The sequence below is a fragment of the Microdochium trichocladiopsis genome (assembly GCF_020744255.1).
Source record: "Microdochium trichocladiopsis strain MPI-CAGE-CH-0230 chromosome Unknown B0I36scaffold_7, whole genome shotgun sequence".
Taxonomy (NCBI): domain Eukaryota; kingdom Fungi; phylum Ascomycota; class Sordariomycetes; order Xylariales; family Microdochiaceae; genus Microdochium; species Microdochium trichocladiopsis.
In genome coordinates, this window is record NW_025763550.1 from 1,707,161 (window position 1) to 1,728,913 (window position 21,753).

Here is a 21,753-nt window from a genome sequence, read left to right on the forward strand (position 1 = left end):
TTCTGAAGCAACCACCACGGTGGGCGTTCTTTTTATAAGGGCTGGAGGTGTGATCGTCATACGCCAATGTGCGCCTTCATGGCTTTGACCGCGTTCCCGTCGTTAGCCTTGAGCAGGGCCGTGGCTTTGGGTTTTGTGAGGTCGAGCTCGTCAACCTATTGATCCGAGTGGTTGCAAATTTATGTTAGCCAGCGAGCACTAGATAAAGATACCTCCATTGGTTCTGTCTCGTGCCTCGAGAAAGGTGAAGAAACACCAGGCTTTGAAAAAAAAAAAAAAAAAAAAAAAAAGCTCCTAGGACACAACACATACCAGCAGCGCAACATCTGCAGCATCAACCTTGACCTTCTTGACCTCCTGCGCGGCGGCCGGCTTGGCCGCGGACCCTCCGCCGAGGCTCTTCATCGCCTTGCTGGCGGCCTCCTGGTCGACGGCCCCGTTGGAGCCGCTGCCGGCGTCGTCGGCGCGGGCGTCCATGCTGGCCAGCGCGGCGGCGGCCTTGCGGTCCTCGGCCGACTTGGCCGTGGTGTCCTGGACCTCATCCTCGATGTCGCCGCCCGTGGCGCCTTCTTTGACCTTGGGAGGCTGTGGCTCGGCCATGATGGTTGCTGCTGTCTTTCTGTTGTTTGTTCTGAGGAGTGTCTCTCGGATCGTGATGATGGTGAAGGTCGTTGACGTGGCTTGGAGTGTCAAATGGGTACAATTGGGGGGCGTGAAGCTCACACGTCCATCCGCAGACAGGCAGGCGGAGTGAGTGAGGTCACTACGATGGTAGTACTATGGTAGTAGCTCCCCACATCTCCAAACCCTTGCTCCGAGCTAACGAGCGGAATTGGTTGGCGGGGTTGCATCTCCCGAGGAGGGTCCCTGCTCCATCCTGGAAAGTACCTGGAGTGTACTTTGAGCACGGCGCAACTTTGGGTGCAAACGTGGGCGACAAAGGCGCGGCTCGGGGGTCCACTTCAAGTACTCGTAACGTTCCTCGGGCCGCCCAGGATGGGCCGCAGCTGGCCGCACACCAGAGGACAGTTCGTTTGATTTTACATCACACATTGAAGGATTGAGTCTAATTGATTCTTGTAACGTGGTGTTTCTGTGGCTACGACATTGTGACTCACCCCAGGTACCAGGTCACATATATCCGCTATTGCAACTCAGTACTCGACCCTGGGGCTTTTTCTAGCCCGTCCAGTCCACGATCCGCTCAACCAGACCTCGCCGCAGCCACCCGCGCCGCTCAGGATAAACTCTTACACGCAGGGTCTCTACTGTCTCCACGCCAGATCACCCCCAGGCTCTCGGGCTCTCTCGCCTCGCCGCCAATCATTCTACGATCCGTTCTGGCTGCCGTCGCGGGAGCACAAGCATGGCAAGCGCGGGATCCACTGCCACCGCCGCCGGGTCCGGGTCCGGCTGGTCGCCCAGCTCGTGGCGGTCTAAGCCGATAAAGCAGTGCCCAGAGTACCCGGACGAGGCGGCCCTCCGGCGGGCCACGGCCGAGCTGAACGTGCTGCCGCCCATTGTCCACCCGCGCGAGATCAACCGTCTCAAGCAGAACCTCCGTGATGTCGCCCGCGGCGATGCCTTCCTCCTCCAGGGCGGCGACTGCGCCGAGCTCTTCGACTACTGCCGTCAGGACCGCATCGAGGCCAAGATCAAGCTGCTCCTGCAGATGAGCTTGGTCCTCATCTGGGGCGCCAACAAGAGAGTCGTCCGCATTGGCCGTATGGCCGGCCAGTATGCCAAGCCCAGGTCCAGTCCTACAGAGATTGTGGATGGCAAAGAGGTTCCCTCCTTCCGGGGCGACATCCTCAATGGCTTCAACCTCGAGGACAGACAGCTCGATCCTCAGAGACTGGTCAAGTGAGTCGGTTCCAAAGCGAACAAAACGGAAAGAGAGTGGCTGCCAGCTACTGACATATTGTGCAGGGCATACAACCACTCCGCCGCCACCCTCAACTTCATCAGAGCCTCGCTGTCGGCTGGCATTGCCGATCTCCATGGGCCGCTCAACTGGAGTCTCGGCCATGTCAAGGACCCGGAGCTCAAGGCCAAGTACACCAAGGCAGTGGATTTCCTCCGGGACATGCTCCGTTTCATGCATACCATTGGTGCCGATAAATACTCTGAGCTTGCCACCGTCGACCTCTTCACGAGCCACGAGGGGCTTTTGCTCGAATACGAGGAGAGCTTGACCAGACTCATGGAGGATCCCGGGCAAAAGCCACACATTGGCAAGACAGGAACCACAAATGGTACGTCGGCGAGCACACAACAGTACTACGACACCTCGGCCCACTTCATCTGGATTGGAGACCGCACGCGGCAGATCGATGGCGCTCACGTCGAGTTCTTCCGCGGGATTGCCAACCCCATCGGGATCAAGGTCGGCCCCACGACCCCATCCTCGGATCTCCTGGAGCTTCTCCGGACCCTGAACCCGGATTGCGAGCCCGGCAAGATCACGCTCATCACCCGCTACGGAGCGTCCAAGGTCCGTGAGCTCCTCCCCGGACACATTCGTGCCGTGGAGGGGAGCGAGTACAAACGCTGCGTCATCTGGCAGTGCGATCCGATGCACGGCAACACCCGTTCTACTGGCAGCGGCATCAAGACTCGGCGCTTCAACGACATCTTCTCGGAGCTGCAGCAGACGCTCGCCATCCACCAGGAGGAAGGCAGCTACCTTGGTGGCGTGCATCTGGAGCTGACTGGCGATGCTGTTACGGAGTGCTTGGGCGGGAGTGAGGGTCTCGAGGAGGACGACTTGTCAACCAACTACACGAGCTTTTGTGACCCACGCCTGAACGAGAAGCAGGCGCTCGAACTTGCTTTCCTTGTTGCGGATCACTTCAGGAAGGAGCGGTCCACAGAGATCGATTAAGGGCGGAAGACTAGCATGCCGTGACCAAGTGCAATTGAAGTCGAAAAGTTTCTGGCAATTTCCAATATCAGAAGCGTGACAAAAATCAGGAGTTCTGAATTCTTGAGTCTCATTTCAAAGGCATTCGTGAACAGCTATGCAGGTTTGTTTCTCCAACTCTACGAGCGACTGTCTATCATGGCCAAATAGAGGCTCGCGGCTTTCATAAGCCACGTAGAAGGGCATGTGGGTGAGAGATAAGTTGACGAGCCATGACCAGAAAACCTTTCCATGGGCTCGAGCCATTCCACAGACCAATCATTGTGTTGTCATCAATTGCTACAAACAGATCGAGACAACAAAGCAACCGCGAGACAGCCGAGTTTCGGTGTCATAAGGGCTTGCGTGTTTCTGATTGCCTTTCGTGCTGAGGAGGCTGGTGTGTTTGGGCGAGATGTTTGGCATTGCCTGGCAATCTGCGAGAAACTGGTTTCGGATGGTTCAATTCGTCGAAAGATATCGCACTCCATGGCAGGTGGGGCACAGTTTTGGGCATCAACTCGGCTTGTTGGAAAGGACAGGCCTGTACTTCTAATAACGGTTCCTCGCGCGCAGACCGCTGCGCAGCCGTATCGCCACGGATTCACTGGGACAAATCAAGTATAAGTGGCCTCTGGTTTCAAGTGCCAGAGAATGGCCGTATCAGCGTCCCTGGTATGGATACCGGCTCTGTCAACCCATATCTGCAGCCTGGCTTGTTCGCTGAATGGATTCACCATGCAGGAGTCAGTCTCCTTTGTCTTGATGGCATGCGGCCACCCTGTGCCTTTTGGCAAAGCCAATTGTGCAGCAAGGCGCCGTTATAATAACCACGGCAACCAAGGCGATTTGCTCGGTCGAGCACCCACAAGCCATTTTGATCCTCCTGTCACCATCCGCCCTTTTGTTCTTCAACACTTGCGTTGAGCCACACAACCGGCGAGGCATCATTCCTCACGACCAGCTCAGCACCTTGACCACTTACTAAAATCTCGACCGCTTTGCCCGACCTCTGAGTATGCCCTCTCAGAAGTTCTGTTCATTATCTCGTGTCTCGCACTAACACGAATTGCATAGAAACCACTCCTGGAGCGGACCTGCGTCACAGGGATATCGCACAAAGCTTACGCCATCAGCAACAATGAGCGTCATGATGGCAGACGACAACAACGACCGCCCCGCGGCCTCTCTGGGCGCCACTGGCATGTCCTCACTTGCAACGGTGTTCATTATCACCGTGCTAGTTTCAGTGCTGATCACGATCGTACTCACACTGCCTGGTCTCTCCCCTCCGCGCGTTCGCAGCACCGCACACGCCGTCGCGCTGACCTCGCTACGCATCTTCGCCCATGCCGTGGGCTACTTCTGCATCGCGCTCGTCATCGTGCCCGTCCTGGTGCTGGCTTGGTTCGACAAGCACTGGGACGACATCTGCTCGCTGCGGTTCTTCCAGGTCTTCTCACGTGGCAATATCGCCAGCGGCCATGCCGACGGCCAATGCGATGATTGTGAGCACCAAGGGCATCAGAGTCTGCGCCGGCGCCGGCGCCGAGGAGACCGCAGCGGTTCTGTCAGCAGCGTGATCAGCCACTTTGACCTTGCCGACGGCTCTTCCGCCCATGATCTTACCACCAACGACACCGTCATTGTGGATGACGAGAGCCTCGACAGTGGCCTCCGCGTGGTTGCCGACTCTGATGATGCCGCAAGCGACTGCTCTTCCTCGGAGGCTGGCTTCGAGCCGGGACTGTTCGATAACTATGGCAAGACGTCCACATCATCGTCGCTGCGTCCCGGATCGGGATTGTCATCGGGTCGCGACACGCCGCTGACCACCCACAGCCCCGCTCCAAGTGTCCATGCCAACGCCAGCATCAGAACCGCCTGCGTCTCTGCCACGCCTGTCGACAAAGCAGACAGCCAGGACGAGGCCAGCCAAGGCGACACTACTGCTGCTGCTGCTGGTACTACTACAGCTGCCGCTACCGCAGACAATGTCGAGGCAAGTCGATACTCAGCTCTCAACGGCACCGGCACCAACAGCAGCAGTGACGCTCATGGTCAGAAACTCACCTATGCCGCTGCAGCTGTCTCTGCCCCTGCCCATGGCGCTCCCGTCGCCGCTGTCGACGCCATCTCCGCTGTGCCCGGCAACATCATGGTCAATGGCGAGCCAGCCGATGCTGACTCTTGAGGGGGAGAGGTTTCTGGCACACCGAAACGCTAAGGACCGGGGAGTTTCGAGGACCTTTTTCTTCTACCCGTTCTTACGTGTTCCCCAATGGGAAAAAGAAAGATCAGATCTCAGTGGTACTCTCATGAGTGGGCATTTGAAGTCTCGAGTTCACCAGGCCCCCATCTCACCGTACACTTCATTCGGTCTTCACGTGGACGGAAAGCATGACGCGGCACACACAACCAAGCACACCAAATAATATAATCATGAGGTACACCCGCAGGATGGCTACGGGGTGGTTACTTTCCCGCAGGGAGATAATGCAGCACATGTCATAGGCGTGTTTTAGACACCTGAAGTAACGGGGGGGGGGGGGGGGGGAGGAATGGAGGGGGTTCAAGAGGCCCAAGAAATCCCAGACCGAAAATAGCACTAATAATGTTTAATGCCCCAAGGAGCAAAAGAAATTATCCAACAGTGTTCTTGCGTGAGGCTGTGCAGATGATCAGAACTGGCATTGAAGCGAGGCGATCCGAGGTTATACGAGACTAAAGTAGGTAGCTAAGATCATGGGTGCCCCAATCTCTAATTGGAATGGAAGAAAAGGAGGCACGAACACGCAGATATGCAGATCGTCGGTCCTGTAAGACCCCAATCGATCTCATGAGCTGGGCTGAGCAGGGAACAGGTTCATTTTGCGCTTATGGAGCGGATGGGATTGCATTTGACTGGTCGAGGACTTTCTGATCCCCAAGCAGATCGAGCAAGCGCTCTTACTCTTGAGGGAACGATGCATGTAAAACAGCGTGAATCAAGTTAACACCAAATGCACAAGGGCTTTTTATCTTTCATGCCAACTGTCTTGAAAGTGAATGTGCTCAAAGTAATTCTATAGTCATTATCTGTACATATCCATGCCGGATTTCTTCGTCTCCATGCTTATTCATTATAGGTGCTCCTTTGTACCAGCCAGCTACTTCAGATCCTTGAAAGCCGGCGCCTTCTTGGCATACTCCTCCCACGTCGTAAGGGGCTCATCGACGAGGTCGAGGGACGGCTTGAGGTCCTCGCCAAAGTAGTATCCAAACTCCTCGAGGAGGCGCATGTTCTCGTACAGCTCCTCCGCGATGAAGTCGGGCGCCGACATGTTCTGCTTGATGAGACCCTTGTACACGTCTCCGGGAAGCTCGACGTACTGCGCGGTGGCACCGGCCTCGGGGAAGAGCTTCTTAAAGGTCTCGACCATCTCGAAGGGCGTCGTGTAAGCCGTGGCGGCGAGGAAGTTCTTGCCGAGGAGCTTGTCGCGGTTGTTCACAATGGCCTTGATATACTTGCCCGTGTCCTCCTTGGGCGCGTAGTAGGGGATCTGAGAGTCGCCCTTGACGGGGAGGGCGAACCTCCAGTTGTTGTCCGGTGGCGCTTGGCGGAACATGCCGCCGGGGATGTTGGACACGTAGAAGCCAGGCATGAAGAAGGTGGCGGGGATCCCGAGCTGCCTGACATAGTCGGCAACCTTGGCCTTGGTGTCAAAGTGGTAGACGTGGGGGAGCTTGCCATTGGAGCCTGCCAAGAGTTAGTGACTCGCTACCTAGAAGCTCGCTGTGACGGGGTTTGCTTACGCTCTGAGACGTTGTATAGAGTGCTCCAGATGTAGTGCTGGACGCCCGTCTCCTTGGCGGCATCAGCGAGATCCTTGCCCTGCTTGATCTCAAGATCGGCGTCGGCCTTTTCCCAGTAGTTTGTGACGGCGAAGACGGCGTACGAGTCTTTCATGGCCTTGACGAGGGAGGCCTTGTCGTTGAGATCCGCCTGAAATAGAGTTCGCAAGAGGCTAATGTTAGCGCTGGATGGCTACTGCAACTGAGACTGCCCTTCAAAGGCAGAATGGATGATAATAAAGGAAGGCATTCAGGGTCCGACTTACAGCGACGACTTCGACACCCTGGCTGGCGAGCTTCTTGGCAGAGTCCTTGGAGACATCTCTGGTGACGCCGCGGAGGGCCCACTCGTTCTTGAGCTTGGCATCGTGGAGGAAGGTCGAGATGATGCCGCCGCCCTGGGCACCAGTGGCGCCAAAGATGGTGAGGATCTTCTTGGAGGCCATTGTGGATAAGTTAGGCGAAGTAGTTGTTGAGGCTGTTGGGTATGTTTGAAAGGTTATGTTCTGGATAACAGAGTTGGTGGTGCTACGAGAGCAGGAGCGATGAGTGTGAATGTGAGTGCGAGTGTGATTGCGGTGGTGATGGTCCGAAACTCCAGGAACAGGGTGGCGCCCACGGACTTCTTATAGTTTGACTCCATCATGGACTCTGTCCCAGTCGCAGCTGGACCTCGCCTGGGCAGCAAGTCCCTGCGGCTCCAAGGTTTGTCAACCGGCCGGAAGGTTGTTCGCATGCCGTACTGTTCTCGTCACGAAGCTGTGGCAGGCGCAGCTTGGACGATTGGCCAATCACCAGCTAAAGAAAACGAGGCCCCGCCTTTGGCCAGCCGCTCGAGAAAGTTTAGCGGGTCGACTGTCGGACACCGAGGGCCTGGCGTTGCAACTTGCAAGCCCTCTGGGGCAGGCAGGTGCGATGCTGACTAACTCCCCAGGGCCCAGTCCCCAATTAAGCCAGTCTCCCGCCAGTCACCTCCAGGGCTGGGCAAGCCCAAAGCCAGCTCGGACACCGGGAGACTGCCCGCGTTCCCCACACTCTCAGTCAGCTTCGCACCCCGAGCCCTGCAGCCTCGTTGCTGGCTGATAAATGTGCCTGTAAGCACTTAGCACGCGGCCTTTGGGCTCGCTTGTCCTGCAGCCAAGGCCAGCTCTCCCTGCACCATGCCGGTCTGCAACTGTGTCGTCACCTGCCTGCACATTACATACTGCTGCAGTACGCTGAGGTAAGTACGTTCTGTTGTAGTATTGCATGCCCCGGGGCATTTGCAACCAACACATGAGAAACAGCTTGGCAAGCACTGACAAGGCACATTACACACACATACGCAAGCGCGAAGGGGAGGGGTTGTACAAATTCTAACTGCGCTCCGGTGCCCCATCTCAAACACGCAATGTACGTATAAGAAGGTGGATGGCAAGAACAATGCCCACTCTTGTGGGACCTGATCTCAAGATTGAGGGGGTCCGGGCCAGGTCTCTCAACGGTCAAACTCCACCATCTCTGCGCGGCCCCCCTCTGAGCCAGCAAGACCGCGGGGTAACCTGTTACACACGTGCCAACAACAGGCAGGAGTGCAGTCCCGACGACATCTCGTGAGGAGCTAAATTACTCGGGGGATTCAACCTTCACCGCGTATACATGGTGAGTTTCTATATCTCTGCAGCAACAGCAACAAGAACGGCAGACAGCAGACAGCAGACAGCAGACAGCAGACAGCAGACAGCAGACAGCAGACAGCAGACAGCAGTAGAAGAGCTGTCCCATTCAACCCCTTCATTTTTTGGTCCATGGTAGTAGAGGTGAGAGTGGGTGTACGCTCACCAGGTGATGTTTGTCCCGAGGAGAGAGCGCACGCATCCAATGCTCCACCGCGAAGGGCCCCTCAGCCCCCTCAAATCACTGTTGGAAGCAAGAGAATATCGCCGTAAGATCGATCCACGTACCACATATACACATTGATTCCGCGCACTCCTAGGGCTGGTTTTAGACGAGGGTTTTGCCAAGGAGCCAGTGTCGACGATTTGATGCGAGAATGGAACCTCCGCCGTGGGCACCCCGTTAACCAGAGGGAGGTCGTCGTGGCTGCCAGAAATGCTGTATGGTTGCAGTGGCAACTCTGATGTATCCACAAATCATCACCTTAAAAACAATGGACACCGCGAGCCCGAACATGCGGTAGGCAAAACACTCTATTACATGGCTAATAATGACCACATGCATGGCGAAAAGGGTTGAGATAAAATGTACAACCCCTCCCGCGGGACATCACACAAATGTGGCACCACACAAGCCAACCGGGGCATGCCTTCCTGGGTAGTTGAATGGAAGAGAATGATGTAGAATAAATCCAAAAAGCACTGCAGAACAGACCTATGATGGCATCCTCTTGAGGTATATAAGGGGTATGTATAGGGTATTGTCATCCTCATATGTATATAACGCTGCCTCCCTGCTCCGCGCTCCCGCTCCTCATCAGGCCGTGGCCAGACTTTCTAGTTCTTGCCAAAGGACATGAAGCTGAACAGGTTGGTGTCGGCCTCGTCGGCGACAATGGACTCGATCTGAGCGCCAGTGAGGCTGGTGCTGAAGTCGAAGCTGTCGTCGAGGACCTTGATGGTAGCCGTGGAAGTCGAGGACTGGAACACGGCGGCGATCTTGATGGTCTTGTCGGTGGGGCGGGCGAACCAGTGGGAGTCGCCAAGGGCGTTGGCGAAGTGGAAGGTCGACTTGGCCTTCTTGTCGCCAGAGGCAAGAACCTCGAAGATGTCGGCCTCACCGCAGCCACCCTCGATGGGGCTGGCGTTGTCACCCTTCCAGCAGCTGCAAGAAGAGTACTGGCCGGTACGGGCAATGGCGCCGTTGAGGGCCCAGATGGCGGGCATGTTCTTGTTCCAGCCAGTGGCACCGGTGTCGGGCATCTGGAACTCGAAGAAGAAGGCCTTGTCGGCACCAGCAAAGGCCTCTGTTTGGGTGTTAGTCGACCGTTGCTAAAGCAATACTTCGTGGGATGGGTCCATGTAGACGTACTGTAGGCAACAGAGCCAGGGCGGACAGCGCCGCAAGACTCGTCGCACTCAATGTCAGAGTAGATGGCAATCTCGTTGCCGTCGGACAGGTCACCGTTGAAGACGGTAGGACCAGCGGAGCAGGACTCGCCATCGGCGGAGACATACGCAAGACTGCTGCCCCAGACACTATGATAGGAACCATGTTAGCAATCGGAGTCTAAAGCCGCGATCGAGCATGGCTGACTTACGTGTCCCAGGTGCCAGAAACCTTGGGGTCGCCCTTGTTGGCGAGGAAGGTCAGGCCTTCGGCGATGTTGTCCTTGGCGCTGTAGTAGCCAACACGCTTGAAGTTGCCGACGGGGACGCTGTCGGTCGAGCCAGCGCTGCTGATAGTGCCAGAGGGCGCGCTGTGGGCACCAGCAAGGGGAGCAGCATCGACAGCAGCAGGGGCGGCGGCGGCGGGGGCGGCGGCAGGCGCCTCAGTAGGGGCAGCGGCGGCGCCGAACCAGTTGTTCTCCCAAGAGACCGTCACACCGTCAATGACGGCGGTGACCATGTCTGCACGCTTCTCCTCAGCGGACTTCTTGTGGAGGTGGGCGTGGCCGTGCTGGTGGCGCTTGGTGTGAGGCTTGGGCACATCACGCTTGCCGGTGCCAGGCGTGTACACGGCAACGGAGGCAAGCTTGAGAGGACCACGCAGGTGCATGGACAACTAGAGCAACACATGTCAGTCTCGACCTCTCCCTCGGTCAAAGAGTGGTGACAGTTGGGGGTTTCGTACATCCTCGTCAAAGGGAGCAATGGAGCCAGAGTATGGCTTGGTGACAAACTCGCAGACACCGTCGGCGGTCATCTTGCTGACGGCACGGTAGGCACCAGGGATATCGAGGCCGCCGTACTTGATCTGGGAAACACCAGCCAGGCCAGCAAACCAGTTGCCGCCCTCGTTGAAGGCGGTCATGTCGGCGTTGACAGTGGCGGCGGCTGCCGCCAGGACGGCAGAGGTGTACTTCATGATGTCGGAGAGTTCGAGCGGTGTGGTAGACGGGCTAACGGTGCTGCTAAAGGTTGCTTGTGTCTGGAGAAGCGAAGTCGTGAGGCGCGCAAAGGAGCGGATAGGCGATGGGATCACCAGGAGCGTTTAGAGAGCGACAGGCAAGCTGAGGGAGGACTAGAGGGGGCGCTGGGGCAGGGTGTGAGCCTCGCGGGCGGCGAGGCTCTTTAAAGGGCCATGGGAAGGGGGGCCCACGCAAAGGGGACGACGAGGATGTGGACGAGGACCACGACGAGGAGCCAGGGACCCAAGCCCAAGCAACGGCAGGGGTGTGCCCCGGGACGAGGAAGCGCACGCCCCTCTCGCCAGAAGGCGAAAAGGGAGGGCGGCGAGAGGTGCAGGTGGAGTGTCGACGCGGTGGTGTTGGCGTGGTGTGGCCCACGACTCGATGGCCTGTGCCATCCTGGCGGGCAAAGGACCCTGCGCGGAGCCCGTGATTGGCTGGGGCCGAGCAGCAGGATGGAGGACCCACCCAGGCGCTGCCAGGGCCCAAGGCTTGGCTTTGCGACGGTGTGCCCCGTACCTGCATTGGGGCCGATCCAATGCCTTTCTGGACGCTCACAATCTTGCAGGCGCCTAGCCCATCGAAAAGCCGCAGGCAGGGCTTCTTTGCTGTCAAGCGGCGCCTCAAGAGCCTCCCATGTCGGCAGTTATGTTGAAAACACCGCCTGTCCAAGTCACGAGGCACGTGCTGAGACAGGGTGAAGACACAGAGGCGACAGGCTCGGACGGGGTGCGCGGCATAAGTGATGCACCTAATCTGTCCTCGATGGGGCTGTCGAGGGAGACCACCCACGGCAGTGGTAGGCTACTATCTGGAAACAAAGGAACTCTAAACATCCAGCCACGCAGCCCGCGACACCTGACGCACAATTGCAGAACGGGCGGCCCCTAGAGTTAGCGTCCAGATGCTGCTCCAGCTGTTCGCCTGCGAAAAGTACCTTGCCATTAGGGTGACAACTACCCGGCCCCGACCTACTTTAGTAGCGAATTGTTGTGCGCAAGCGTAAACACACAAGGGCGGCTGCATGAACTGTAGACGGACCGGGGCAGCAAATAACAACAACGACGCCGCCAACAACAACAACAACAACAACAACAACAACAACAATCTTCTCAAAATACACTCGGATTGTCTGTCGCGCAACAATCGCCGGCACCCACTTGTTGTTATCTCTGCCGCCTTCCACAACTGGTGTCGAGCCTAGGCCAGGCCACGATCAGCATGTTGCAGGGCCGCCATGCACGCAAAACTGGGATCGACAGCAGCAGAGTCTCGGGGCCGTGCACTAAGCGACCCCCATTGTCAGATCCCCCAGCAGCCCACCATCCGCAGAGAGCGTCGCCCAGCCTGGAGCCAATCTGCCTCATTAAAGCTCATTTGCGTCGCCTCCGCACAACCACGCGGCCCCCTTCTCCTGAGTCTCACCTCCCCATATTACTCTATCTCGAACCCTCTGGGGCCCTCTGGGGCCGAGTTGCGCGTCCTCATCATGGCCCTATGCGACAGTGGTTGCAGGTGGACAGGAACGGACCATTTCTCGATTGAGCTCCGGGCCAACTCCAGGTCCCCAACCATCGCGAGCAATGGGGGGATGCAGCCTGCGCAAGCACAGAGCCTTCCCAACAGACAGGCAAACAAACTGTCCGTGCCACTGGCCCAGCGTGCGGCCGGAGCAAGCAAGGTAAAGTGATGCGCCCCAGGTGTCCTTCTTCCGAAATTGGGTGCTGTCCTTGGCGCCACCCGATGCTGCCATGTCCCAAATGAATGATCTCCGACAGGCCTGTGCACAACGTCGCAACGGCGCAAGCTGGGACGTGATTGGGTCATGCGTCACGAAACGGGCGTCTACCCATCTGCCCATCGGGCGTGCGCTGCTGATCCGATCTGGAGCATCTCACTTACATAGTACGCAGTAGTCGGCTAGCCAGCCTTGCGGATCACCTGGCCCCGACGCTCGAGGCAAAGTTCGCCATCTGCCGAATGTGTGGGTGGTGGTGCTGGGAGGATCCAGAGGAGCGGGATTGTGCAGGCTGATGTGATGTGGTGGTTGTTACACTCCCCACGTCGTCATGCACCGCCTGCTGGCGGACCTGAAACGTCCGCCAGCCCTACCTTGGGGAAACAGATCACAACACGAGAGTCGAGATTGGGGCCCTTAAATTACCCCGCAGGATTGACGCTGGTGCCAGACAAATCCTGTCAGACGCCAGCTACGTCGTTCTGCCATGGCACGTCGTAGATCCGCCAGATGACGGCAACGTCTGCATCCCAAGGATCCTCAACGTCTATGTTGCCACGAGAGTAGGCATGGGGAGTGGGGGAATGTGCTCCAATGCGCAACCCCGCGAGATCGCCTAACACCGTTAGCAGCCCAACACAATTGCGGCTGAGAGCAAGCTGGCTCAGTCGTTGTCACGACTGGTAAACAGCTCTTGCAACAAAATTGCAATCGCGAAGCCAGCACGGAATAAGTCAGTCCATGGCTCAAATACAGAGGTGGCGAGCAAGACGATATCCCAGCGTCGAGCACGCTGCTCACCCTTTCTGTCCCATGCGACTTCCCAAAGCTCGGCTCCCGACATGAGAACCGACGGGCCGACGATGTACAACCGCTGGTCCACCCGGCTGCAGCTTTTCATCTGGCGCGAAAGAGATCGGACGGGACCTAAAAAGGACACAGCTGCCGGGAGCACCACGCCTCAATGGCTTTTGCCCTATTGCTAGATAACTGCTCTAGTGTCGAAGCTGTGGACAAAAACTTGCCGGTGGCAATGATAGCTGGGCCGAAGCGGAAATATGGAGAGAAACACTCCACTTTAGGGTCCAGCCTGCTAAATCCTGCGAGTGTGGATATGGCGTCACCCTCTGACCGTTGACATTCCGCAACCTAACGGCACATTTCTATGGCCACCGAGTCAGGACAACTGCAGCTCCTCCACCATTGGCACCAGCTGGCCATTCGTCTCTTCGGTTCCTGGGCGGACATGCAGCAGCACGACTCGTAAACAATGAGTTGTCACGCCCTTGACAACGACGCTAGTGGGAAACTTCTGCGTAGCGGCCCATTGTTTGTCGCGCGGTAGCAGGCAGGTGAGCAGAACTGTCGAGTTCGTGAAGCGGGTGCACACCACACGTGGGCAGAATCTAGAGGCGCCAGCAGATGCCAAGCAAGTCCTGCAGGACGATTCAAGGTTGAAGGATCTGGCCCCCGCTGTTGTGAACCATGTCCTCCCGTGATCGATACCGACACCCAGGATCCTCATGCTCCCCACCTCGAAGTGCCACCATAATAATGGTCAGTCCCAGGCGGCCCATCATGTTAAGTCGGTAGCTAGTCTTTGGCAAGTTTATGCCGAGCTTGTCAGTGGCGGAATCATGCATCGGAGGTCGAGGATCCAGTCACCCTTGACGCTGAAAAGTTTTTTTTTTATCCCGCTCGCAAAAGAAGACGGCGAAACAGCACATCCAACAGCGTCCAAGGTTGCGGAATGCGGTCCGACTCAACGAAGCACACAAAATTTTCTCTCTTCGTGCTCCATCGAAGGAACCAAGTCCATGAAAGCCACCGAGCCCAAGCAGCCTCCATGCCACCGGCGTCGTGCTCACAAGGGGAGTGTATCCAAATACCCGAGCAAATTCTCAGTCAAGATTGGCCTCTACTTGGAGCGAGGCGGAATCTTGTCTCCGAGGATGAGGATCAAGAAGTATTCACAGGATCGCAGCCCCAGGCTACCCGCACTTGAAACAAACCTTTTGGCGGCGAAAAGCAATGGGGGGGGGGCTTTTTTTTCTTCCTTTTTCATTCTAGTGCAAGGTTCAGACAACACTGCTTACTCGATCAAATCGGGCCTCACGGAAGATTATGTCGCACCTGACGACCCGACGACGCAAGGGGAGGCCGGGAGCTAACATGACAGTCGGCGGCCCGTGAGCAGAACATTGAGACGCGTAAAGTCGCGTAGAGTGTGTCTTGAAAGGCCATATATATCGCGTCTGGCATGCCCGAGACTCCATGTATCCCGAACGGGTGTTAAAGTGCTTGCATGACGAAGTGGAACAGCTGTCTTGACTCTCGCCAGCCCCGTGTCTCATACGGGGTGTGCTGCAAGAAACGAGGGGGGCTGATGGTACCACTTCACTGATTGCTGCCCAGATGACGAAGTACAGCAGACGCCCTTGGAAACGTGCATTGAAGTGTTGAAGCTCTCCTCATTATCATGAATTGGGTGGATGATGGATGAACGGTTGCCCTCCTCAACCTAGCTGCCGTCCACCAGCGTCAAGTCTGCGCAGGGTCAATGGCGTCACGCCTCCTGCATAAAGGGCCCGGCTCTCTCAACGCCTTGGCTCGAATCAAAGCATGCGTAGAGCCATTCGCAACGTCTGGTTCTATTGGAAAATCGTGCTTGCGATTGAAGGATGTGAGGATGCAATTGTTTGAATTGAATTCCAAAATGGGTCCGCTTAGCCACATCCGTGGACCCGCAGTTTGTCTTCGATCTGCGCTGGAGCTGCCAGAGAGAGCCCTGGGTAATGTGGCTGAAGCACTGACGTACTCCTGGCCGCCCCTGAGGCTGAGCCTCCAGAGCTCCAGAGCTCCCGAGGTCCCTCTGCACGATCGCACTTCAGGCAACCACGAAAAGAGCAGCTGTCTGCAACTAAACATTTCTGTGCTAATCCGGCTTGCCATTGTCGCCTCACACGCTCGTTTCTGAGACAACTATGATGCAGCTTTGGTATTGCTCGCCATAACAGCCCCGAAGAACCTGCACGGCGGAGGGTCTCACACTCTGCTGTGAGACGAGGCAATGACCTCTCTTGTGAACGCTGGGTTCCTTGTCCAAGTTTGGTAAGTGCCACCGCGGCCTGGGGGCCAGACTGTTGTCGCGCCCAGATAGCACCCGTCCACCAACTGTTTTGCCCGTGTCATCACTGGCACGACTCTACTGCTGTTCACCCTGGATCTAGAATAAGCGCAAAGGCATTTCCATTTAACCACTCGACCCAGTGACAATGTCGCTAATCCCTCCGGCGCGACAACAGCTTCCTAGTTTCATCCCTATGTTTGGTGACGTCTTTGCAAAAAAGCTCGCTTACAGGTAAGCCATGCAACAACAGAAAGATCTCCTCTCAGCTGGAGTCTCATACGGATTGATGCCTTCAATCGGAATAGTCTTTGTGTAGAAAGTGCTGATGACGGTGCCGACGATATAGACCAGCCACGGCTCTCATCGACTCTCGTACTTATTCTCACTGGATGCTTTACACTCCTGGCTTCTCTGGTTTCACGGTGGCTACCGTGGCACGGCAACAAACATGGTGCGTCCTTCGTCTTCACTTCATATAGGTGTGTTGGGAAGATAGGCGGCATTGGTACTGACTGGTCCGTTCACAGATTCAACTTCTGGACATGGAGAGCAGGCCCTCTCTTTGTTCGTGCGGCATCGCAAATCTGTCCTGGCAATAACCCTTCTTGTTGCCCTCCGTGTTGAAATATTCCAACGCGTCATGGACGAGGTGCAGTGCAGCGGCAAGGGGATCGAGGTAAGCCGTTTTCACATGATTCTGATGCACGCACAGTTCTGCAGCAGCAACGTCAATGTTTGTCACCGCGGTTGTGCTGACCTTCGAACACGCAGGCATTCCTTCCAATGCTGCTGGCAGCGCACGAATTCGTCGTTCAGCATCCACCACCGCGCGCGGTCTCTGATGATCCCCCAGAGATGTGGGGTTCCTTCTGGGAAGACGTCGTGACATGGTTCAAAGAGTCACCCATCAGCCTTCTCGCCAGTTCGATCATGATCTCCCTTGGCGTGCTCCTAAGCATGGATCTCCTGCAGAGCTCGACCTACTTTTGCTCGACGATCATCGACAGTCAGCGGTCTGTCTTGCTTATGCAATTCGTGGGCGTTGTCACAGATGCTGGCATGATCCTCATGACTAGGGCACTGCTACTCAATCTCGGTGATACGACACCCAGGTTGCGTGCTCTGGGGCTTCTATTGCTCAACGCCTCCGCACTCATAGCTTTCTTCCATCTGGTGGCACGATCCTCTGGTCAGGCTGAGCCTGTTGACCTTGGAAGTTATCGTGACTTAGCAAAGATTTATGCAACCGACCTTGTCAGCATAAGCGCTGTAGCCGCTGCAGTGTTAATCTCGCTAATGTTGTGGACGATTCAGGCTGGGCCCATTGTTCCTGTAGGATTGGCGACATATCTTTGTGGCCTCATCCTCAGCGTGCAATATACGCTGTATATTGGTTCCTTCGAGCAGATCTCACCAGACCAGCCGTTGGTCGTGATGGTTCTGCTGTTTATTGGCGTCACAGTATTCCTCAACACAACAACTCAGCGGCGTGCGGCGCGGATACGGCGCTTCTTCGTCGTAGTTGTCCTCTTTGGCGTGCTGCTTTTCTCCATCACGTTCAGCCTGCTGGGGAGATATCCGTTCGGTAGGCACAGGGTGGCTGAGCTGGTCTACTCCAAACGGGTCGAGACAGATCGCTGGCTGCGGCATGCAACGGCCAGCGACTCTCTCAAGAGCGCCGTGATCGAGTACAGAGAGCGCCACCACGGCCGCAGTCCGCCGCCAAATTTCGACAAGTGGTATGAATATGCCATGGAGCACAAATCGGCCGTCATGGACATGTATAATCAGATCGGAAAGGACATCATGCCATTTTGGGGCATGCATCCGCGCCAGATCCGGGAGGGTGTTGACATCCTGCGACGTCTTCCCGATGTTGGTGTGGTGACCATCAAACAGGGCATTGCCTCGCACGTGGCTAACAGCGCGTCTACTCAGCAGAAGGAGTGGCTGGACGACATGGTCGACCTGATCTCGCCGTTCGCAGAGCATTTGCCGGACATGTCTCTTGCGTTCAATCTTGGGAGGAGACCTAAGGTTCTGTCGCCGTGGGAGGACATCCACTTGTTGACCGAGGCTGGCCAGCGCCAGGGGAAGCTAGTCTTGGATCGCCCCCAACGACCACAGCAACTACCTGCTTTGTTCTCTGGATATACCGACGCCGTGGCCAAGGCATCGGGCAATGCCCAACACTACCTCTCTGTCAAGACGTTTCGTCAGCTGCAGGCTCTCGCGTGCCCGCCAGGATCACCAACTCGGCGCGGTCTCGACGAAGGCGCACGAGACTTCTGCAGCAGCTGCGCGCATCCACACTCGATTGGCCAATTTCTGAACAACTGGGAAAAGGCCCTTGACCACTGCCACCAGCCCGACGTTTTCAATCTGCACGAGTTCTACACGCTCCCGCACCAGTCCGACCTGTTCCAGGATCTACTGCCCTTGTTCAGCACCTCCAAGACGGACAGCTTTAACGACATTCTCGTCCCGCACCCCAGTGACGCGAAGCGGACACCTTCGTGGGCGGAAGGGGCAAAGACGAGCCGGCCTTTCGACAAGGGCGTTGATATAGTCTCTTGGCAAGGCAATGTCAGCGATGCGCATCTACTGACGCCGAAGTCGCACCACGGTAGCCACCGCAACAGGCTCGTGCATCTGCTGCGCAACGCCAGCAGCACGGACAAAGTCGCTCTTCTTGTGGGCTGGAAGTCAGGCGACGAGGAGAACGCGCCGAGATTCTTTCACCACGAGAAAGTGCCGACCAAGAATGCGAATGGCGTCCTGCCGTTCGCCGTCGACTTTACGAACAAAGATGGCTGCACCACCGAGGTATGCCGGCTTCTCGAAGCCGAGCTCGGCGGCAGCACGAACGGGGCAGAAGCCGCAGCACAGCAGCAGCAAGACGATAACAAGGACGACGGCGCGTGGGACAATGACAATCACCGATACAAAATCATTCTCGACACGCAAGACGGACCGTTCCCATCGACACGGTCTACCCCGAAATCACCGTCATTCCTGCACGCCCTGTACTCCCCGGCCCAGCTGCCCATCCTATCCTCCATCTTCTGCGAGTGGTACACGGAGCGCCTCACACCCTGGGCGCACTTCATACCGCTAGACCTCCGCTACCACGCGCTCCACAGCACAGTGGCGTACTTTGTCGGGCTGACCGGCCGGGGGCCGCTCAACGGCCGGACGCGCAGCGCTGGGGACATGGACGCGCAGACCCAGGACGCGAAGTGGATCGCCGAGGAAGGCAGCCGCTGGGCTCGCAAGGCGCTCAGGCGCTCAGACATGGAGATTTACATGTTTCGGCTGCTGCTGGAATGGGGCAGGGTCATCAGCGACGATAGGGTCTCTCTGATGTACCAGATGCCTGCGGCGGCTTGAAACAGAATAGTTGTAACGGTTCTGAGTGGTGCATAGTCATGTATGTAGTGCGGCGTGGGTGAACCAGGCAGGATATTGGCTTGGGTGGCATCTACACGTATCTAGCGCCTGGCAGCTTGTATGAATACGAATTGTACATAACGTAACCCACGGGTGACCCGCCCACACGGGTGACCCGCCCACTTTCCCAATCTTTCTGTACAAGCTATCTTCAATCCCATATTCCTCCACCAAAAATCATGCCACAGCAATCGAATGAAGGCGACATTATTCTAGCGCTAAACGCGCTTCAATCCGATCCAAAATTAAGCGTACGAAAGGCTGCGCAGATCTACAAAGTCCCTCGTACGACACTTCGCGACCGAAAACGCGGCGCACAGCAAAAACGCGATACCCGACCACCCTGCCAGAAATTGACTTCGTACGAAGAGGAGAGTATTATACGATACGTAATCGACCTAGGTTCGCGATCATTTCCACCGCGACTTAGTGGTGTTCGAGAAATGGCGGATCGACTCCTCGCCGTACGCGACGCGCCGCGTGTCGGAACGAACTGGGCCTCAACCTTCGTCCGACGACGATCAGAGCTCCGTACGCGTTTTAATCGAAGAATCGACTACCAGAGAGTCCTCTGCGAAGATCCAGACGCGTATCGCGCGTGGTTTGAGCTCGTACAAAACATAATCGCGAAATACGGGATCCACGATGACGATATCTACAACTTCGACGAAACGGGCTTCGCGATGGGTAAAATCTCCGCCGAAACTGTTGTTACGACCTCCGATCGACGCGGGAGGCCAAGAGCCGTACAACAAGGTAATCAGGAATGGGTTACAGTAATCCAGGGTATCGCGTCGTACGGCTATTCAATCCCGCCGTACATTATCTTCGCCGGGAAGGTCCACCTCGACTCCTGGACCGCGAATAGCCCTCTACCGGCCGACTGGGTAATCGCGCTTTCAGAAAACGGTTGGACGACGAACGAGAGAGGCCTAGAATGGGTAAAACACTTCGATTTCCATACGAAGAGTCGTACGAAGGGTACCTACCGCCTCCTCATCCTCGACGGCCACGAGAGCCACCATTCCGTCGATTTCGAGCTCTACTGCAAAGAACAGAATATTATCACGCTCTGTATGCCTGCTCATTCGTCGCATAAGCTCCAGCCTCTCGATGTTGGGTGTTTTGGACCTCTGAAACGGGCGTACGGTAAAGAAATCGAAGGTCTAATGCGGGCGCACGTAACCCACGTTTCAAAGGAGGACTTCCTCCCAGCCTTTTATAAGGCGTACGACGCTGCAATGACCAAATCAAACATCCAGACAGGCTTTAGAGCGACAGGCCTAGTACCGTACGACCCGAATTATGTGATTTCGCAGCTAGATATGAAGTTTCATACGCCGACACCACCTGGTTCCTCTGCTGGACTACCACCCCCATGGGTTTCAAAGACGCCGAACAACCCAATTGAGACCGAATCGCAGACGAAGTATATTAAAAATCGCATCATACGACACCAGAATAGCTCACCGTCGTCCATTGTTGAGAGCCTACGGCAGCTGGAAAAAGGAGTTATAATGATGGTACACGAGCAGGACCTTATACGCCAAGAGCTCGCCGAACTTCGAGATGCAAATGACCGCCTTAGCCGCCGTCGTCGTACGAAAAGAAAGCAGCTACAGAAAGGAGGGTCCCTCACGATTGATCAGGCAAAGGATTTGAAGGCTCAAATCGATGTGACGCAGCAGTTAATAGCGGAAACGAGTCAGAATAGTGGTCGTACGAGGAGGCCCGAAACGCGCGCGCGACGATGTGGCGTCTGCAGCGAGCCCGGTCATAATGCTCGTACGTGTCAGAAAGTTGTATCTGCCTCTGAAGAAGAGGATTCTGAATAGTTTCAATTGATTTGAGGCGTTATGGTTGAATTGACTTATATATTGTCGGACGATAGCCCGGAAAGTGGGCGGGTCACCCGTGGGTTACGTTATGTCGAAGTAACAAATACGTACGTGACCAATTCTTTGGTCATTGTGATCATCAAGTGGGATAATGATTTGAAGGCAGAGGATCTCCAAGCAAGTACTGCCGGGGAATGTGGAGAGAAGAACGTGTGGGCATGCGATAATGAGTGGGATGTCGGCAAGGCTCGCAAGCATTGAACAGACGAAGTGCATCCTGTTCTTGGTATAAATTTCACAACGCCCGGCAATTGTGGTTGGTTGGCTGGTCTGTCAAAGGAGGTGCAGCTATACGTCACGTCAAGTCCCTATATTCCCCTGAGTCGGACGGGCACATGTGCTTGATAATATGCAGCGTAGAAGTGAAGGGCCCGGTTACTGGCTGAAAGGCAGATAGATGAATGGTGTTGCAGAATGGCAACGCACGACCAGCCAATGGTACTTGAGCAGTGCAGCTCAGGTTTGTAGCAGCTCGATGACCAGGGGGATGTCTGCATACATACCCAACAGCCACGGATGGCATCACTCTCTTGACTGGTAGTTTGTCTTGTGGTAAATCCATCTGCAGCTTGACCAGCCCATTCGAGCTGGAGACAGCAGCGGCCTTGATTCGTGACCACCCGACAGCCTCTTTTCGACGTCCCAAGATTTAGCCGAAAATTGACTTGTCCAAGCTGGGTTTTGCGATGCCGGGCCTCCTCCTGCAAGAAGCAAGGATCGTTGGGCCCCGATCGT

General features: G+C 56.2%; 8 protein-coding genes across 8 annotated transcripts; 4 read left to right on the forward strand and 4 right to left on the reverse strand.

Moving 5' to 3' along the window:
* Positions 1-56: 56 nt before the first annotated feature.
* Positions 57-600, reverse strand: B0I36DRAFT_364874 (uncharacterized protein; the record flags this gene model as incomplete). Its single annotated transcript, XM_046159051.1, has 2 exons — positions 57-155; positions 313-600. 2 exons carry the CDS (start codon positions 598-600, stop codon positions 57-59), a joined length of 387 nt encoding a protein of 128 aa, XP_046010502.1.
* Positions 601-1,366: 766 nt separating this feature from the next.
* B0I36DRAFT_246354 (DAHP synthetase) lies at positions 1,367-2,884 on the forward strand (the record flags this gene model as incomplete). The annotated part of the gene is made up of 2 exons (XM_046150226.1): positions 1,367-1,863; positions 1,930-2,884. 2 exons carry the CDS (start codon positions 1,367-1,369, stop codon positions 2,882-2,884), a joined length of 1,452 nt encoding a protein of 483 aa, XP_046010503.1.
* A 1,623-nt stretch (positions 2,885-4,507) lies between these two features.
* Positions 4,508-5,418, forward strand: B0I36DRAFT_327681 (uncharacterized protein). The gene has a single exon (XM_046154501.1). The coding sequence runs from the start codon at positions 4,762-4,764 to the stop codon at positions 5,335-5,337; it is 576 nt and encodes a 191-aa protein (XP_046010504.1). The 5' UTR covers positions 4,508-4,761; the 3' UTR covers positions 5,338-5,418.
* A 503-nt stretch (positions 5,419-5,921) lies between these two features.
* B0I36DRAFT_292376 (NmrA-like family protein) lies at positions 5,922-7,545 on the reverse strand. Its single transcript, XM_046151771.1, has 3 exons — positions 7,003-7,545; positions 6,698-6,887; positions 5,922-6,641 (listed from the first exon to the last, which is right to left on the reverse strand). Exons 1-3 carry the CDS (start codon positions 7,180-7,182, stop codon positions 6,052-6,054), a joined length of 960 nt encoding a protein of 319 aa, XP_046010505.1. The 5' UTR covers positions 7,183-7,545; the 3' UTR covers positions 5,922-6,051.
* A 233-nt stretch (positions 7,546-7,778) lies between these two features.
* Positions 7,779-8,440, reverse strand: B0I36DRAFT_327683 (uncharacterized protein). The gene has a single exon (XM_046154502.1). It carries the CDS (start codon positions 8,112-8,114, stop codon positions 7,839-7,841), a length of 276 nt encoding a protein of 91 aa, XP_046010506.1. The 5' UTR covers positions 8,115-8,440; the 3' UTR covers positions 7,779-7,838.
* A 620-nt stretch (positions 8,441-9,060) lies between these two features.
* B0I36DRAFT_142221 (putative TOS1-like glycosyl hydrolase-domain-containing protein) lies at positions 9,061-11,094 on the reverse strand. The gene is made up of 4 exons (XM_046148388.1): positions 10,526-11,094; positions 9,993-10,456; positions 9,764-9,930; positions 9,061-9,698 (listed from the first exon to the last, which is right to left on the reverse strand). The coding sequence occupies exons 1-4, from the start codon at positions 10,757-10,759 to the stop codon at positions 9,229-9,231; spliced, it is 1,335 nt and encodes a 444-aa protein (XP_046010507.1). The 5' UTR covers positions 10,760-11,094; the 3' UTR covers positions 9,061-9,228.
* A 2,658-nt stretch (positions 11,095-13,752) lies between these two features.
* Positions 13,753-14,934, forward strand: B0I36DRAFT_142253 (uncharacterized protein). The gene has a single exon (XM_046148389.1). The coding sequence runs from the start codon at positions 14,064-14,066 to the stop codon at positions 14,709-14,711; it is 648 nt and encodes a 215-aa protein (XP_046010508.1). The 5' UTR covers positions 13,753-14,063; the 3' UTR covers positions 14,712-14,934.
* Positions 14,935-15,436: 502 nt separating this feature from the next.
* On the forward strand, positions 15,437-19,191 carry B0I36DRAFT_327688 (uncharacterized protein). Its single transcript, XM_046154503.1, has 5 exons — positions 15,437-15,651; positions 15,846-15,901; positions 16,017-16,121; positions 16,198-16,346; positions 16,442-19,191. The coding sequence occupies exons 1-5, from the start codon at positions 15,611-15,613 to the stop codon at positions 19,058-19,060; spliced, it is 2,970 nt and encodes a 989-aa protein (XP_046010509.1). The 5' UTR covers positions 15,437-15,610; the 3' UTR covers positions 19,061-19,191.
* The last annotated feature ends 2,562 nt before the right edge of the window (positions 19,192-21,753 follow it).

Coding starts and splice junctions, on each gene's coding strand:
- B0I36DRAFT_142253 (XM_046148389.1), top strand. CDS start 14,064: ATGCTCCCCACCTCGAAGTGCCACCATAATAATGGTCAGTCCCAGGCG.
- B0I36DRAFT_327683 (XM_046154502.1), bottom strand. CDS start 8,114: ATGGGGCACCGGAGCGCAGTTAGAATTTGTACAACCCCTCCCCTTCGC.
- B0I36DRAFT_327688 (XM_046154503.1), top strand. CDS start 15,611: ATGACCTCTCTTGTGAACGCTGGGTTCCTTGTCCAAGTTTG. Junction 15,902..16,016: donor GCAAAAAAGCTCGCTTACAG/GTAAGCCATGCA, acceptor CCGACGATATAG/ACCAGCCACGGCTCTCATCG. Junction 16,347..16,441: donor GCAGCGGCAAGGGGATCGAG/GTAAGCCGTTTT, acceptor TCGAACACGCAG/GCATTCCTTCCAATGCTGCT.
- B0I36DRAFT_142221 (XM_046148388.1), bottom strand. CDS start 10,759: ATGAAGTACACCTCTGCCGTCCTGGCGGCAGCCGCCGCCACTGTCAAC. Junction 9,931..9,992: donor GTTTCTGGCACCTGGGACAC/GTAAGTCAGCCA, acceptor TTCCTATCATAG/TGTCTGGGGCAGCAGTCTTG. Junction 9,699..9,763: donor CCCTGGCTCTGTTGCCTACA/GTACGTCTACAT, acceptor ACACCCAAACAG/AGGCCTTTGCTGGTGCCGAC.
- B0I36DRAFT_292376 (XM_046151771.1), bottom strand. CDS start 7,182: ATGGCCTCCAAGAAGATCCTCACCATCTTTGGCGCCACTGGTGCCCAG. Junction 6,888..7,002: donor AGGGTGTCGAAGTCGTCGCT/GTAAGTCGGACC, acceptor ACTCTATTTCAG/GCGGATCTCAACGACAAGGC. Junction 6,642..6,697: donor TCTATACAACGTCTCAGAGC/GTAAGCAAACCC, acceptor AACTCTTGGCAG/GCTCCAATGGCAAGCTCCCC.
- B0I36DRAFT_327681 (XM_046154501.1), top strand. CDS start 4,762: ATGCCAACGCCAGCATCAGAACCGCCTGCGTCTCTGCCACGCCTGTCG.